We start from the raw sequence: 18,706 nt of genomic DNA, 5'->3' as shown, positions 1-18,706 counted from the left end.
TTTCTTTCGGTCTGACTGAGGGGCTTGGCGTAGTACGCTCTGATGGAAGGCGTTTTATTGCCTTCCTCGTAGCCCCTTCCCCGCTCCCCTCATCGACCTTCGCTGCTGCATCCGTCAAGGTTGCAATCGCCCCCGAGGTTTGATGCAGCTTCGCTCTCTTGCGACGTCTTCTCTCGGCTCCACTCAGTCTGACCCGATTCACATCGGTACCAGACTGGTCAGCCTTGTCAGACTTCGTGTGTTCGCCATCGCTGGCCCCACCCGAAGTTGCTTTTTCAATATTAAGATTTTTTAAATTGGTTTCCATTTTAGTCCCACGAGTACCGCGGTTAAGCGTTTTCACCTGGTGCATTGCCGCGATTGCCCAGGGCTTGGCTTGTCTCGGGTGGGTTACACCCAAGACTACTCTCAGAGGTCGCCCAGGTTTCTGGGAGGCACCGTTAGCGACACAGCTCCCCCTGTGCCACGCATCCTTAGACACGGTATGGCCGAGGCCATGGCTTACGCCGCTCACACACATGGATTGGGTGGACTCCTCTTAGCGACCGCGGGCAGCAGTAGTCCTTAAGACCTCCACCGCACGCGACCGAGCCCCCTCACTACGACAAAGTGGGAACCCAGTAGAGGGGGGAATAAACATAAACATTTACGAATCGTAATCCATTGGGTTGAGTCAAAAGTGCCAAAATGACATTCGTCTTCCCGCAATTGGATGGTCCGCAAATTATGGCCCGTACGCTATTCGGCAATAAGTCTCCATGATATTTACTTTCTCCCCGACCGGATTTTGATTGGACGATATCATCAAAATTAATCACTGCTAACTTCGTTCTTTGTTCTTTGAAACTCATTGTAGAACTGACCTATATGTATAAATGGAGTGATTTTATATATTTTTATCAGTCAGTAGCGAGGCACAGTCATGCACGGACGTAAATCGCGAGGTAAAGGATTAGTGAATTCTCTGATAAATAATTTACCAGTTGAATTGGATCTTCCTGGTTATCAGTATTGTGGTCCGGGAACGAAATTATCGAAGCGTCTAGCTAGAGGTGACCCAGGAATCAATCCGCTTGATACTGCGTGTAAAGAACACGACATTGCTTACGCCAAGAATTCTGATATCGCAGCTCTGATATCGGTACGAAACAGATAGAATACTCGCAGATAGAGCCTGGCAGAGAGTTACAGCTAAGGATGCTAAGTTGAGTGAAAAAATAGCGGCTTGGGGAGTAACAAATATTATGAAGGCTAAAAAGAAGTTGGGAATGGGTATGAAGAAAACACTCAAATCACAGAAATCTAATGGGTTGAATAAGCGGAGTATAATCACTTTGAAAAAAATCATCAATGCTGCAAAACTATCAATGAAAACTGCGCCGAATGATCCAGTCAAGGTAGCTCTCAAAAGAGCACGTGATGCCGTCAAAAAAGCTGGTGGGAAAAAAAAATAAAGTCCCCCAAGGTATTACCGATACCGACAAAAGTTGGAGGCTTTCTACCTGCATTTTTGATACCGCTCTTTGCAGGTTTATGTGCTACAGGCGCCCTCGCAGGTGGCGCTGCAGGTATAGCAAAAGCGGTCAATGATGCCAAAGCCGCAAAAATGATCTTGAGAAAAAAAAACGATATAATGCTGCTATGGAAAGGATTGCTCTAGGTGGGCGATTACACTTGAAACACAACAAAAAGGGTTTAGGACTTCATCTTACCCCATATTCAAAAAACGATTGAGACTACCAAACCCAGCTCTAACCAATTTCGATTTGTTAAATGCCATCTGTCACTTGTGTGAAGAAATACGTTATGAGATAAATGCGATCGAAATTGATCGATGTAAAAATGTTGGTATCACAACGCTCATGAAAAATTATATTTCACATAGCCCAACTCAAATATCTCTGATGGAGAATGCTGGATGGATGAAAATGAGTGATGAATCTACGATTACAAATGCAGCTGGTTACTTCGATATTTCCATTCCCTTAAGCTTCATCCTAGGATTTGCTGAAAATTATCAACGAATTATTGTTAATGTTAAACACGAATTGATTCTCATTAGATCAAATACAGACTTGAATTCTATAATAGCAATGGCTAATGCTGCCCAATTCAAAATCGACTTGATGAAGATTGAATGGATGGTGCCTTATGTTCGAGTTTCCGACCAAAAGAAGATCGAATTATTGGATTTCATAGAAAAAGATATACCTCTTCCTATGGGTTTCCGCTCCTGGGAAACATATGAATATCCGATTCTCCCATCAACTACGAAGCATATTTGGGTGGTTAAGACATCTAATCAACTTGAGAAACCAAGATATGTTATCATAGCTTTTCAGACAGCGAGAAAGAATACAAATATGAAGAATGCAAGTGAATTCGATCAATGTTCTTTACGTGATGTGAAGTTATTCCTAAATTCAAAGAGTTACCCGTATGGTAATTTAAATATTGACTTTACGCAAAATCAATATGCGTTACTTTATGATATGTATATGAATTTCCAAAGCTCATACTATGGAAAAGATCCTGAGCTTTTGTTAAATAGAGCGGATTTTGCTAATCATGTACCCATAATTGTCATTGATTGTTCGAAGCAGAATGAAGCCTTAAAATCAGGACCTGTTGATGTGAGATTGGAGTTCGAATTATCGACTCCTGCTGCTCAAAATACTTCCGCTTATTGTTTACTTTTACATGATCGTATTGTTGAATATAGACCCCTCACTGGAACTGTGAGGAAATTAATGTAATGATTGCTATGAAATTTTTTGGTTCAATAATAAAACACATTGAAATTGAATTTTGTTCGTATGCGTTGAAATTTATTCTTCATAACCATGATATATTAAATACATTTCCATCGTCTTCTACTTCCTTCACTTCTTATAACTTTCCATCAAATTTTATCCGATCGTCTTCTTTAATCTACTCATTCTCACGATTCTGCAGAACTGTAGCTAAATTCACATACAACTGTAGTAAATCCAAAACGAATTGGAGAATGAATTCAGGTTCGTCTTTCCCAAAATATTTGGCAACTATATCAGATACCTCACATGCGAATGGGAGCACACAGCACAAGAACTTGATTTCTTCAGGTGTCAAACCGTTCATAGTCGAGACGAGGCATCCAACGTTATTGATGTGAAACGTTCAGAATAAATTCGATAACGATGCGAAGATGTGAGCACTTTGCTCAGAACTGACCTGATCGAATCAGTTTTGTGATGGAATCGGTTCCGATCTCGTGCACATTGCTCCCACGGTCCTTTGCGTGCAGCTCGATAAGCAAACTGCCATGTAACCAATGGGTGTATTTTCAAATCATCGTTGAAACTTACTGAAGGGTGTGCTGTTGACTCCATAATTTCAACCGGTAAGGCAGAGCCCGTGATAAGTATATCTTGTGAGTTCGAGCAATTTCTAGATACTCCTATTTTCATGAGAAAAGTATGAGACTTTATAGCGGATCGAGCATTTCGGACCCCCCACCTTCGAACCCCCCACCTTCGGACCCCACCACTGGTCTGGCCAAAGCCCCACCCCTTTAATCCAGAATCGGCCTAGAGTATCTACTAACGACATATCCAAAATATCGAAATTATTTTTATTATGTCCGAGAATTTTTTCTATCCAAATTTTAGCCAATAGAATTGCACCATTAGACGTTACGTGGTACAACCTACAGGGTTTTCAACTGACAATTTTCAGGGACTGGATTTTAGCCAATCACAGCGCAGTATTCGAGGTCACGATACTCTTTTGCTATCAAATTTTTTCAGAAATTAGACACTAGCTTTTGAAAATTGTATCTGACAATTGCATAGTAGCTCTTCATTTATTTCAAACCAATTGGATGTTTTGCTGGAAGAAGGCCTCGAATACTGCGCTCCGCATAGCCAAAATCCAGTCCCGGCAAATTCTCCGCCGAATACCCCTCGACCCTCAAAATTAATCGCACCATTTCCGTCCATCTTCTCTGCAAACAAACAAAAGTGTCAACTTTTGCAGAAAAATCCCTCGTGCTGCGCATTCGGGATTTTTAGTCTGCAAAACTTGACACTGTCGTTTGTTTGCAACGAAGCTATCGGGAAATATTCCGATAAATTTGAAGGTCTCGGGGTGTTAAAACTGATTATTTTTCCAACCCAAATATCGGGTAATATAATTGGCCCATTCGACATCACGTGGTACAAGCTACAGAATTTTCAACTGATAATTTTTTGATAATTTTCTCTGGTAGTTGCTATATAAAAAACAAAACATCATGCAGTCGAATTAACCCCTCGTTAAACTGACAGATTGAATTCAATTGTGGTAATCCGAGGATTTTTATTCGAAATGAGTAGATTCGGAGTTCATTCCCTGAAAACCATTGATGAAAAAGTAAAGGGGAATATTCCCGTCAATACGGAGAAAACGTAGAAGACAATTTGGAATTAATTTACCAGTTTTTGTGATGAGAGAAACTACACATTGAATGCTGACACACACATTGAATGCTATTGTGTTAATTATACAATTTTCGTTTCTCAATTGTGAGTTTCGTCTCATGGTCCAATTATATTGCCCGACATTTGGATTAGAAAAATAATCCCCCGAATACCACACGAGGTTCAAAATTAATCGGGCATTTTCCTCAAGGTTCCCTGCATACAAACGAAGTCGTCAAGTTTTTCAGGAAAAATCACTCGTTCTTCGCACTCGTGATTTTTTAACCTGAAAAACTTGACTCCTTCGTTTGTTTACAATGAACCTATCGGAAAATACCCGATAATTTTGAAGCCCTTGTTGTATTACAAGTGATAATTTTTTGATAATTTTCTCTGGTAGTAGCTATATATTATAGAAAAACAAAAGATCATTCAGTTGAGTGAACCGTTCACCGAAACTGACAGATTGATTTCATCCCATGGTGTAATTCTCTTGGCCGAAATTTGGATGAAAAAATTCTCATCCGTATACCACTTAAGCTTCAAAATTAATTAGGTATTTCCCGCAAGGTTCCCTGCACACAAACGAAGTCTCTCATGCTTCGCACTCGTGATTTTTTAGCCTGAAAAACTTGACTCCTTCGTTTGTTTACAACGAACCTATTGGGAAATACCCGATAATTTTAAAGCTCTCGTGGTATTAGATATGATTAGTGTAACGTGACATTTTTGCATGGGGGTTAAAAATGCCTATTACCTTCGCCCTTCTTCCCCTGAATCTAGTTAAACTCAAAAATGTAGAAATCTATGGGCGCCAGGTAATTTTTAACCGTAATTACCAAACCGGAGGAGTCTACAAAAACAGCTCTACTAATTCAGAAACCTCTAAAACGTACACAAAGAAGGGAGAAAACTAGATTTTTGGGGAAAGGTAACGGTCCTTGGTTCGCTCAGTGTGCTAGTTTGTGGAGAAAGGGGTGGATTTCCGGTGGAAACGGGTTAATGAGGCGGTCAAAACTACAAAACAACAAAAACCAAAAATAGGAAGAGATCGACATTGTCCTTACTGATTTCACTATTGAAATTTGTCAAAATAAAGAGTTTACATTTACATACAGTGGTCTTACAAAAAAAAGAAAAGATTTATAATAATAACCAGCATTTTCCTAACGAACGCAAAATAATGAATTGACTCGAAATATTTGGTTCTGACAATAATACATAATTGATTAATTCGGCTTCAAAGGGAGGTTATCAATTCCTCAATAATAATATTGTAAAGAATGGGCACATTTTATAATAACTAACTGTTTATTAAAGATTTTGGGGCGAAATAAATAATAAAAAGAAATACAAAAAAATTGACGCGTCCGGGGACTAGAAAACAAGATAAAAGAGTAACGTGAAAGAAAGAGACGATCGTACATGAAGGTGGTTGAGAGGGAGGAAAAGGGCAAATACGTAACACTATTCCCTCTCTTGAAAAGTTGTCGCCCCGACAACAACGCGCCTGTTAAAGGTAATTGTAGTGAAATTTCAGTTAATAAATAACTGAAATGATACTTCAATTATCTGGGGCCTTCAACTCAACTCTCTTCCAAAAAACCCAGATGGAAAATAACAAAAACAGAGAAGGTTTGACCCGAAATAATTAATTATGTCTTCACAGGAGATTCTTCATCTTTATGAAGTTCGGAAGGTCCAGTTGTCTCTCGAGGTTTCTCCAGAGGAATGGGAAGGAAGTCGAGGATTTGAACTGGAAAAGAAATGTTAGGAACGGCAAAAATCAATTGTTCACATTAATTTGAAAGAGTTGAAAAGAACTTGAAATCTATTCAAGTATTTGCATCAAGTATTGATTTTTTGACAAGTATTTTTAGGTAATACATAATCATTCATAATCTTCTCGGGCATAAATAAATAAAAGTAGGAATATCTTCTCGGAGCTAAATAATTGAAATANTAGAAGACAATTTGGAATTAATTTACCAGTTTTTGTGATGAGAGAAACTACACATTGAATGCTGACACACACATTGAATGCTATTGTGTTAATTATACAATTTTCGTTTCTCAATTGTGAGTTTCGTCTCATGGTCCAATTATATTGCCCGACATTTGGATTAGAAAAATAATCCCCCGAATACCACACGAGGTTCAAAATTAATCGGGCATTTTCCTCAAGGTTCCCTGCATACAAACGAAGTCGTCAAGTTTTTCAGGAAAAATCACTCGTTCTTCGCACTCGTGATTTTTTAACCTGAAAAACTTGACTCCTTCGTTTGTTTACAATGAACCTATCGGAAAATACCCGATAATTTTGAAGCCCTTGTTGTATTACAAGTGATAATTTTTTGATAATTTTCTCTGGTAGTAGCTATATATTATAGAAAAACAAAAGATCATTCAGTTGAGTGAACCGTTCACCGAAACTGACAGATTGATTTCATCCCATGGTGTAATTCTCTTGGCCGAAATTTGGATGAAAAAATTCTCATCCGTATACCACTTAAGCTTCAAAATTAATTAGGTATTTCCCGCAAGGTTCCCTGCACACAAACGAAGTCTCTCATGCTTCGCACTCGTGATTTTTTAGCCTGAAAAACTTGACTCCTTCGTTTGTTTACAACGAACCTATTGGGAAATACCCGATAATTTTAAAGCTCTCGTGGTATTAGATATGATTAGTGTAACGTGACATTTTTGCATGGGGGTTAAAAATGCCTATTACCTTCGCCCTTCTTCCCCTGAATCTAGTTAAACTCAAAAATGTAGAAATCTATGGGCGCCAGGTAATTTTTAACCGTAATTACCAAACCGGAGGAGTCTACAAAAACAGCTCTACTAATTCAGAAACCTCTAAAACGTACACAAAGAAGGGAGAAAACTAGATTTTTGGGGAAAGGTAACGGTCCTTGGTTCGCTCAGTGTGCTAGTTTGTGGAGAAAGGGGTGGATTTCCGGTGGAAACGGGTTAATGAGGCGGTCAAAACTACAAAACAACAAAAACCAAAAATAGGAAGAGATCGACATTGTCCTTACTGATTTCACTATTGAAATTTGTCAAAATAAAGAGTTTACATTTACATACAGTGGTCTTACAAAAAAAAGAAAAGATTTATAATAATAACCAGCATTTTCCTAACGAACGCAAAATAATGAATTGACTCGAAATATTTGGTTCTGACAATAATACATAATTGATTAATTCGGCTTCAAAGGGAGGTTATCAATTCCTCAATAATAATATTGTAAAGAATGGGCACATTTTATAATAACTAACTGTTTATTAAAGATTTTGGGGCGAAATAAATAATAAAAAGAAATACAAAAAAATTGACGCGTCCGGGGACTAGAAAACAAGATAAAAGAGTAACGTGAAAGAAAGAGACGATCGTACATGAAGGTGGTTGAGAGGGAGGAAAAGGGCAAATACGTAACACTATTCCCTCTCTTGAAAAGTTGTCGCCCCGACAACAACGCGCCTGTTAAAGGTAATTGTAGTGAAATTTCAGTTAATAAATAACTGAAATGATACTTCAATTATCTGGGGCCTTCAACTCAACTCTCTTCCAAAAAACCCAGATGGAAAATAACAAAAACAGAGAAGGTTTGACCCGAAATAATTAATTATGTCTTCACAGGAGATTCTTCATCTTTATGAAGTTCGGAAGGTCCAGTTGTCTCTCGAGGTTTCTCCAGAGGAATGGGAAGGAAGTCGAGGATTTGAACTGGAAAAGAAATGTTAGGAACGGCAAAAATCAATTGTTCACATTAATTTGAAAGAGTTGAAAAGAACTTGAAATCTATTCAAGTATTTGCATCAAGTATTGATTTTTTGACAAGTATTTTTAGGTAATACATAATCATTCATAATCTTCTCGGGCATAAATAAATAAAAGTAGGAATATCTTCTCGGAGCTAAATAATTGAAATAAATGGATCTTGCCGAAGATAAATAATTGAAAGTAGGAATATCTTCTCGGGGTTAAATAATTAAAAGAAATGGATCTTCCCGAAGATAAATAATTGAACGTAGGAATATCTTCTCGGGGATAAATAATTATAAGAAATGGGTCTTCCCGAGGATAAATAATTACAAAAAAATAAATCTTCCCGAGGATAAATAAATTAGAATCCAAGAAAATGGGTTTTCTCGAGGATAAATCGTCTCGACGATCAACAATTGAACCGAATAAATCTTCTGAGATTAGTTGTGGCCATCAACTAAAATCAAAATAATGAAAAGGATGCAAATAGCTGCACAGCCTAATTATTTCTCGAGAGGGGCAAGCCGGAATATGAATGAACTTCGGCTCAAAATGGACGCATATTTAAATCCGATGACATATTTCGTTCGATTTTTCGTTGATCACAAACAGATCGATAATGAATGGATCTTCCCAGTCCATCTCAGAAGTTTTTTTAAAATGCTTTTTATTATGTGAATTTACTTCAAATGCTTTTGAAGCACTATAGGAAGGGAAGCGCATTAATTTTTCTACGTTGTCTGCAAAAGTTTTAAAATGTCTTTTTTTAGTTAAACACAAACGCGTATTCGTAAATAATAGACGTAGTGGAGTTATTATTTTCATTACTTTCAAGCGAAAATCAAAATTGTCGTTCCATTTACTAATATTCGTGAAATGTGTAGCCGGAAGTGTCTCAACAATTGCTTCAAATTGATCACGAAGGGAAGAAAATAAATATGGGATAGGAAATCTACGTCACTACACATTGTCATTCGCAATGACGCCAAAAATTCGTTCATATTGCGACAATGGCGTTACGATCAATTGATGATTTTCTGGACTTTGTGTGAATGCAGTTTTGTGAGTGTTTTGTGAGTGTAGAGGAGTTGATTAGAAAGAGTCTGGTTAAATGTATTGGAATGATCCGGAAATGATGGGAAAGGACAGGGAGAAATAGACTTATCTTTTGTAAGTCTTATGAGTTGATTCCATAGATTGCGGACATGCTGGATTCCCTATCCGGTGGGTCGTCTTGAAGTAGTTATTCCGCCCGATGCACGTTTCGATTTTAAACGCGTTTACGGTTTATTTTGCACTAATAAATCACGCACGGCTGACACCAATGTAAAGAATGGGCACATTTTATAATAACTAACTGTTTATTAAAGATTTTGTGGCGAAATAAATGATAAAAAGAAATACAAAAAGAATTGACGCGTCCGCGGACTAGAAAACAAGNGGCTGACACCAATGTAAAGAATGGGCACATTTTATAATAACTAACTGTTTATTAAAGATTTTGTGGCGAAATAAATGATAAAAAGAAATACAAAAAGAATTGACGCGTCCGCGGACTAGAAAACAAGATAAAAGAGTAACGTGAAAGAAAGAGACGATCGTACATGAAGGTGGTCGAGAGGGAAGAAAAGGGCAAATACGTAACAATATAAAAATATTCATTAATCCCGAAATACTCGAGAATTGAACTGGGGGAAAGGTATACGAATCCCCATGAGAGTGAGGGAGCGAGGAAATGAACCCACCAGTATACGTATAACATACGGCGGAAGAAGATAAAAATATAACTAAAAATAATAAAAATTCGCTAAAAATTCGCCGTAGTGGAAAATCGGTAGAGTAAAATCCGAAAAACCCAGAGCCCAGTTGCTTGAGAAGGTCTAGAGAAGTCCATGAAACCAAAATCATAATTTTTGGATCATTGGGAGCCACTCCGGATTGATTTATATCCGGAGGGAAATTCGAACGAGGAAATACTCACGGGAAGCGAGAGCCGCTATTCGTCGGCGCGTTAGCGGGGTGCCGCGATTGGGAAACATTCATGGGGAATGCTCGAGCCGCTCTACGCAATTTATACATAGAGGGAGGTGGAGATACTCCTCGCCATAGGAGCGAGGGAGAGAGAAATAGCCTAAGTCGAAAATCTTCGGATTTCGACTGGGAAAATACATAATGAGCCCACTGAACAATATGACCGGGATAAACAGGAAGTCGCGAAGGAAACGCGGCACCGACCCGATTCGGGTGGAATAACCGATTAAAATCGGTGTAACATACAGATAAAAATTCCGAACACCCGTTAAATCCCCAAAAATGATAAATCTAGATACCGAACGAGGGATTGTTCGGAGGTTAATCCACTCTACGTGGCTGAGACCACGAGAGGGAATCCACCACGAGGGGGAAAAACCGACGCCATTCTCAATGGCTCGGACAAAACTCAATTTCCACCGTAAAAACTCACTTTTACTGGACGCTTGGTTGTCCTCTTCCCCTTACGGACCATCTTTTAGTCCTCACGGCTTCTCCAAAAGACACAATAATCCGAGTGGCACAATTACGTTGCGTGGGCACACACAGAAATTCGCACGTGACTAGTGGTTGATGACGGTCAACGCGGAACTAACTGCCCTGGATAAGTGTCACGGGCACTAACCGCAGCGCGAATTGCGGCCAACAGAGGCGGGCTCTGATTGGCGGAGATTTTGACACATCAAGCGTTGGCTTCGATGGCGCCACCAAATGATTTCGGGAAATTCAAGACTCAACTCCAATTTTTCTCTACATAACTTTATAAACTAAAATGACGGTTACTCCGGGCCGAACTGGTGGACGTTCGGAAAATATCGAGGGTTTTTGGCGCCTCCTACGGGTCGGTTCGCCTGGATTCACGGGGTTAAAAGACCGATACTCCTAATTCTCCTAATTTTCCAAAACTCTAAGCAAACTCGCAATTCACGGGATACAAGGGTTGCACTTGTTCCACGTGACCTTCCACCGAAAAACTAAAACGTAACCATTTAACCGCCGTAAAATCCATCATAATTTGGAGCGCCGGAATTTAGCCGGATCTAATCGATTTGCCGTAAGATTAACAATAGGGTGGCTCCCATAAGAATTATCGGATGACTCATAACTTGGCCCTTCTCCGCGATAATTCCATGGGCCCTCAAAAACGCTTAATTATTCCGGTCTTGAGATCCAAAAAAAATGATATTACGGAAACAAAACCTTGAGACACAAATTTAGCCACGCCATGGCGTGGAAATCCCAAAATCTTATTGTCGCCACAAGGATTGGACTTCTGACCACCTCGGGGTGGAAAAGCGAAACTCTCTCTCTCTCTCTACTTTTTACTCACGGATCGCCTTCCTATGTCACGGGGGTTAGTTGTTCTGATGGCAGTATCGTTTCCTAACGAACATTCCCACATGTTCGTTACACTTGATACACTCAGATGATGAAAATTTCCCATTGTCATTGAACTAAAAATTTGAATTGCGATCGTCGAAATCGTTAACAAATTCACGGTAAAATGAAACTATCTGCAGGAGACGACGAATTTTCAGAATGATTGACGTCCATTCATTTCGAATTGTTAATCTTTCAATAAAAAATCGAAGAGGATTTCTTCAATAAAAGAAAGAATCAAAGAATCTGGTCAGACGATTTGAAATTATCAAATAAAACATTCAGACTTGTCAAAGTAAATTCACCTCTGCCAAAATAAATAGCACACCTCCAACATCGAGAATATATCCACCAAGTCTGGTAAATGTTTAACAAGTGAATCGAAAATCCAATTATATTTTCGGCTGAATTCAGCTGACATACACCGTAAATTCGATAATAAAAATCATTTATTCATTTACAAGTTCTAATCGATTTATCTTAACACATTAATATTTAATCATTAGCTCATGATATGCAATTAGACGGAAGCGTTCTCTAGTGATTGACAGTTATTACAAAATTACGCGACTTTGTCTACTCTCACTCTATAAAATATCGATAACCAATAGAATAATGAAGGGAATAAAGAATGAAGATGTATCGAGCCCGAGGATTCCTTCATAAAAAATATATATTTTGCCTCGATCGATTGCACATTCTTCTGTTCCCAAAACAATAACTTTGAGCTACTCCCCCCCCCCTACCCCTCATTCTCTCTCTGTCTCTCAACACACTAAAAACTAGTCAACTTTATCGTTCACAGAAGAGTCACTCCCCTCCCCTAAGTGCTCACTCCTCTCCTCACTTTGATCTCCCCCAGTATTCACAACAATCTCCTCTTTGACAATGATATTGTCTACAGTGTCTTTTGATGTATCTTTATCATCATGCGTTGAAACATGATGCTCCAGTTCATTTCTAAAGGTGAACCTTAGACTGCAGTGTGGACAGTCGTACGGACGGGTTGAATCAGTTTGTTCCTGAAAACAAAAGACATCAAGTCGTTTTTTATAACATTATAATAGTCATTATGATCAATACTTCACTCCAAAAATGATTATTCAGTCAGCAGTCAGAAGGTTTGGTCACCATCAAATTTTCTCAAAAGTCAGACGTTCTTAACCCTAGATTGGTCACCCTATGAGGGAAACCAAGGCGCGCGTCGGTGTTCTTTTATTACAATTGACTGGTTTACCGAAAAAATTCAAAAAAATTTCACTTTGTCAATTGAAGTGTCTAAAAAATTATAGTAGTTTTTAGAACAGCATATTTCCCAAAATTCCTAAAGAAAACAAGTTATTTCAGACAGATGAATTATTTTTTCCCATGTTAACCCTCTGACTCGCAAACCGTATGAAACCGCATCGGCGTGATAGCCGCCGTGTCGGTGAGAAATGGTCACGTGACTATTCCCTCCTGTCGCGTCAGGACCGTTGCAAGTGTTCCAAAGCTATCGGGGCCCTCTGCATATTCTCGCGTAATATGTAATAGAAATTTTGATAGAGTCAACCAATAATGACAGATAAAGAAAAGAAATGTCAGTGATAGAGTCTGTGCCTGAAAAAATTAAAGTTCATTGAAAAGTGTGTGTGGAAGTCTTCGTAAATACGTAAAGCGAAGAAGGATACCTTCAAATTATGAAATGAATCCAGATGATTTTTTAGCAAAGAAAAAGAACAAATTAATCGAAAACTAGAACAAAAATGGTCTTCAAAAATTAAGAATTATCCAGTGCAACCATTTGTTGAAAATTGAGGTCCTGCTCATGATTTGGAGATTGATAGCAACAAGATGTCTTATTTCAAATAACTTGTTTTTTACTTAAATTTATTTAATCCTATCTACCAATGAATTCCATTTAAAAATTTGTATATTTGAGACTCATGTATTCAAACGTACGTTTAGTGCTACAGCACTCTTCGCGCGCTCGCTACTCATCCTTTTCGACGTCGAACGTCCGGCCCCCATAGGTAGTGGGGATAAGATTGCGAGTCAGAGGGTTGAATGAAATTGCCCATTACGCGACGTTGCCGGAAATTCGCTAAACGCTTCCGGGTAGTGTAGAGCGAAATCAGCAACGCTAAAGCCTAAATAAGACGGTGGAGAATCCCCGCGGAGGTGACCAAAATCACAGGGACGCGTTTGATGACCAGACTAGGGTTAACAACCAAAAGTTCTCTAGGATCAGACATCCTTCAGGGCAGACTTTTCAAGAATTCAAAGCTCTTGAGGGTCAAATATTCTCAAGCTTCAGACCTTCTCAGGGGCCAAAGGCTCCCAAGAATCAAAAATTTCGTTCAGGAACTTTAAAAGTTCTCCATAATGAGACGCCCTTAAATTCCACATATCACCCTTCATTTACCCACCTTTGAACTACAGTTGTCTTCCTCCTCCTTGACCCCCACCCTTTCTCCCTCCTCCTTGCAGACCTCATAAGGACTCGTCAAAATCGGCAGCCCCTGTGAGTGCCTCAGAAAGCACGTCTTACAAACCTTCAGGCCCGTCTTACCCCCCACCTCCTTCGACGGCAGACTGACCCTCTCCTCCTCCCCCATTGCCCTCAGACAAATACAACACCTCCCGACCTCCCCGACCATCCGCTCTTCCTCTTCGCTCCTCAGATGAAACTTGGCATGAAGTTGACATTCAAACTCACTAATAAGCGTCTGCCTGCAAACAACGCAGTGAGCTGGTACATGGCTCACAATGCCTTCCCTCCCCTCGACCCCCTCCAAACTATGTTTGTGAATATGCTCGAGAAAGTCCCTCTCACTGGCCAGCGAAGCCCTGCAGACGACACAAACATCACTCATCTGAATCTTGCAGTGCTTCTGGAGCTTGTGCTCGGCGAGAAAACTTCCGGACGAGAAAACTTCATCACAGATATTGCACTTGTATCTTTTTCCGGGATCAACAGGAGCATGATGAACCCTGGTATGCGACTCCAGCTCCAAGCGGGAGCGAAGACCCTCTCCGCAGTAGCTGCAGACGAAAGAAGCTGACAGTTTCTGAATTTTTGTGGAAATGGTCTTGTGAGCTAGCTTCTTGTGAGCCTTGAGCTCGGAATCGTTTGAGAAGTCTGATCTGTCACAGAGTTCACATTGTTGAGTCCTCATTGGTGGTATTGTTGAATTACTAAAGGAATTGTTATGGTGGTTGCCATTGCTGTTGAAATCTGGAGACCTCCTCCTTTTTAAAGAGTTTTTCTCTTCCGAGTCATCTGCCCTGTCAGTCAAATTGTGCGCATTCGCCATGTGCCTGTCGAGGAGGAATTCGACGGGGAATCCTTCCCTGCAGATAGGGCACCGAAACACGCATGTGGAGTGACTGGCAAGATGATGTTGAAGATCGTTATCTGAAGAGCAGAATATTCCACAGAAGCAACATCTGAAGAACTCCCCAATGACTCTAGGAGTTGAGACCGAGTTGCCAGGGGAATTCAGATCTGGTACATGGACGTTCCTCACATGATCAAGGAGATCTCCAGGGGTTCTGAACCACTCACTATGCTCCAGTCCAGTCCCTCTGCAGGCGCTGCAGGGGTAGACATTGGCTTCCTGCGAATGCTTGAGGGTGAAATGCACCTGGATTCCGACGATTGAATCGAACGTGTCCCTGCAGATCCCGCATCTGTATAACTGATGAGCATGCGCGTCCAACAGGTGCTTCTGGAGTGACTCAGAGTCCCCGAAGAGCTCGTCGCAGGAATCGCAATTGAACTTCTTCAAAATTTGTCCCATAAAGTGCTTCATCAGGTGCAGCAGCATGTCTTCTCGCTCCTGAAACTTGAGCTCACATTTGGGACAGCTAACCTCAGCTGCTGCTTGCTGATTAGCATGGAGATGTCTGGCTAAGTGCGATCTGAAAGATTCAAAGTCTTTCAAGGCTGCGCCACATTGACCACAGAGGAGTGTGCCTGATGAGTAGCTCGGCATCTTCGGAGATTCGTAGAAATTTTCTGCTTCTGAGTTCTTCGAGCGAAGAAGCATGTTCTTGTTTTCACAGTGCTCGAGGACGTAGTGTTCGGCATATACCGTCGTTGATGAACAAGGCTTGAAGCATAGAGGACAGGTCAAGACCGGAAATCCGTCGTTGTGAGCTGACACCAGATGCTCTCGGAGGGATGACAGCTTGTTGAACTTGGCAGAACACCTCCTGCAGGTCAGGTCTTCCAGGTCTGTTGCTCTGTTTCTAAACCTTCGACAATCAGCTGGGTCTGGGGGGGAGGAGGAGGGACTAGGAAGCGGAAGAAGAGTCTCGTGGGCGGTCTGGATGTGTAACTGGAGCTGATCCATCGTGGAGAAGGTATCCCTGCAGTACATGCAGGTCAGGTGCAGTGGGGAGGCATACTGCAGATTTTGTTGGAGCTCCGGGGAGGCCAGCACTGGGGGGGAGGTCGTCGAGAGAGAGCGCTGGTAGTGCGGGGTGCTTAAGAGCCTCTTGTGGGACTGCATGTGGGAGGTTAACGCTGCTGCTGTGTTGTAGCCGCGGGAACATTCGGTGCAGTGGTATGGCTTCTGATTGTCGTGGGTTTTCATGTGAATCTTCAAATGATCGCTGAAATTGAGGGATAAGGGGGGATTAGTATTGATTAATAATAATCAATAATACTCAATCTCAGAAGGGATGATCATTATTGATTAATAATAATCACCCCTTAATGAGTTGTGTTCACCCCTTATTATTATTTATGCTATTAGTATTTTCGAAAAATCTGTGGAATTACTAGGTGCAGAGGAAAACATCAGAAGACCTTGTTCGAAATACAGCCTAAATCTCCATATTAGTCACGGTCGACTAACTCGGCCATCTCCGAAAATCTCCGTGAATTTTCGGGTCAACGGACACAGGTCAGCGCGGCACCCGGAAGAGTCAGTCAGTAGTGTTCAAGTATCGTTACGATAATGAGCTAGCGTATTCAGTCAATCAGTATTCTAAATTTAATATCCTTGTTCAGTACATCAACTTGTTGATTAAGTTCAGTATAATTTCAGTGACTCAACGAGATAAAGGTGAAAAGACAATTATCAGTGAAGTTAGACATTCAACAGTTAATATACCAAAGAGTGTAAAATTACTTGACAAGTGGTTCGATCCCACAAAAATATATTGTGATTTTTTATAAACCGCCTAACATAATTTTCCCAACATCTCCCTCCACATTTTCATCCCACATCCACCCTAACCCTAGACATTCATCAAACAGTGGTCCTTCGAGCCGGATTGTGGGTGAAAACGTGTGTAAAGTGCTATGGAAAATTTAAGGGACGCCTCGTGTCGAAAACACTTTCGGGGTTCGCACGGGCAAGTCAACGGAAAGTTCCAGAACATTCGCTTTGTTTACACCCGCAAGGGCGTCGGGGTAACAAAGGACAAAGTGAGAGTATCAGTGTCGGAATTCGGGAAGCAACGCTTGGCCACGTGCGCCACGCAACAGGCGACTCACCAGAGTTCAGCGGTCGGTAACTCACCCAACTCTCAGCGGTCGGTAACTCACCCAACTCTCAGCAGTCGGTAACTCACCCAACTCAACAGCCGATAACTCACCTAAAACGCCAACTTAGCACGGACAATCACCATGGCAGATGACACTAAGGTCAACGAACCCAAGGAAGAAACTCAACAACCAGTGAGCGATAGTGAGGAAATCGAGCAAATCACACAAGAAGAGGGACTGCCAGCAAAAAATGAAGCAGTTACAACGAAGCCAATCACCACTCCTGGGGAAATCAACAGTCCAAGTGGATCGTCAGGATCAACGGAGCCCGCTCAACGAAAGTCAACGCCTGCAGCTTCAAAAACAGCACTCACCATGCAACAGGAAGGTCAATTAAGACTATTAACGTTTAAGGTAGAGACTCTGATGGAGATCTATCATGATCTCCCACAGGACGTTGAAACCGAAGAGGACCTCACCCTAGAGGAATTAGACGGGCACAAGGGGATAATCGAGGCAGAATGGAGCGAATATTTTCAATTTTATGCCAATCTAGCCGAGTTTCTTCCCCCTGATCACGAGTATGTCAACGAAATGATCCATGAACGAGCCACCAGGATAAGACGACCAGCCCTGATGCTCATTGCTCGGCTGAAGGGTCAACTGGCAAGGAAGGACTCAATTAGCAGCTCAACGGATCAAAGCCAGGCAAATCAGCTAAAGCGTCTTGATATCAAGCCATTCGATGGGAAACCGGAGGAATGGAAGGAGTTCAGTGACCTTTTCTTATCACTGGTGGGAAATGTCACGTCAATTCCACCAGTACAAAAATTGGTGAGACTAAAGGGATGCCTGAGAGGTCCTGCAGCAGCTCTCCTCTCTACCTTTCAGGCCAAGGACGAAAACTACGAAAAGGGTTGGCAGAAACAGCTCCAACAAAGAAAAGGAGCACCTATACAGCAGCAACTCACCAGCAGGAAACTAAGGAGCCAGAAAGACAACTTCCTAGGAACTGCTGTGCCTACTGTCAGGACAAGCATTTTACCACATCCTGCCAGAAGTTCATTGAGCTCACCCCAGCGAAGAGAACCGACGTCGTTATCAACAAGGGGTTGTGCTTCAACTGCTTGGGGCCACACACGAACGCCAAGTGCACGTCGGACAAGAAGTGCCACAAATGTAGCAGATATCACCACACTCTCATCCATGGAGGGAGTTCATGGACGATGAGCCCGCCTCCAGCCCGACGCACTCCAGCTGAGCCCGTCCAGACTGCCGGAACATCCAGGCAGCAAGAGGATCACGGGAATAGTGAGTGAATGAATTCAACCTCAATAGCACACTCACCGTCTCATTAATCATTCCTCAACATTAGATTCCAGTACGTCACCACCAATAGCAGTGAACTTCAACAACAAAATGATCAATGAGAAAGCAGAGAACATCAACCACGAAACTCCCCAAGGAGAAGCAGATCAACAGTCAATGCTGTTGGCCACAGCACGAGTAAAAGTAATATCACCGAGAGGATTCACGACAAAAGCCAGAGCACTCATCGACCAGAGTTCAGAGGTATCGTTCATCTCCGAACAATTAGTTAATCAACTG

The 18,706-nt window shown here is 41.2% G+C and overlaps 1 protein-coding gene across 1 annotated transcript in view; it reads right to left on the bottom strand.

Annotated features, from left to right (window-relative positions):
• Positions 1 to 12,123: 12,123 nt before the first annotated feature.
• The window catches only part of LOC107043481 (zinc finger protein 423 homolog), a 73,554-nt gene continuing 66,971 nt past the window's right edge, over positions 12,124 to 18,706 (bottom strand). The window contains exons 5-6 of the mRNA XM_015265018.2: positions 14,028 to 16,218; positions 12,124 to 12,641 (exon numbers count right to left, since the gene is read on the bottom strand). Coding sequence (XP_015120504.1) covers positions 12,402 to 12,641; positions 14,028 to 16,218 — 2,431 coding nt within the window. The 3' untranslated portion in view covers positions 12,124 to 12,401. The remainder of the gene's footprint in view (positions 12,642 to 14,027; positions 16,219 to 18,706) is intronic.

This window comes from Diachasma alloeum, unplaced genomic scaffold (genome assembly GCF_001412515.2).
Source record: "Diachasma alloeum isolate Michigan unplaced genomic scaffold, Dall2.0 Dall_scaffold_00586, whole genome shotgun sequence".
Taxonomy (NCBI): Eukaryota; Metazoa; Arthropoda; class Insecta; order Hymenoptera; family Braconidae; genus Diachasma; species Diachasma alloeum.
This window is presented reverse-complemented; position numbering and strand designations above follow the sequence as displayed.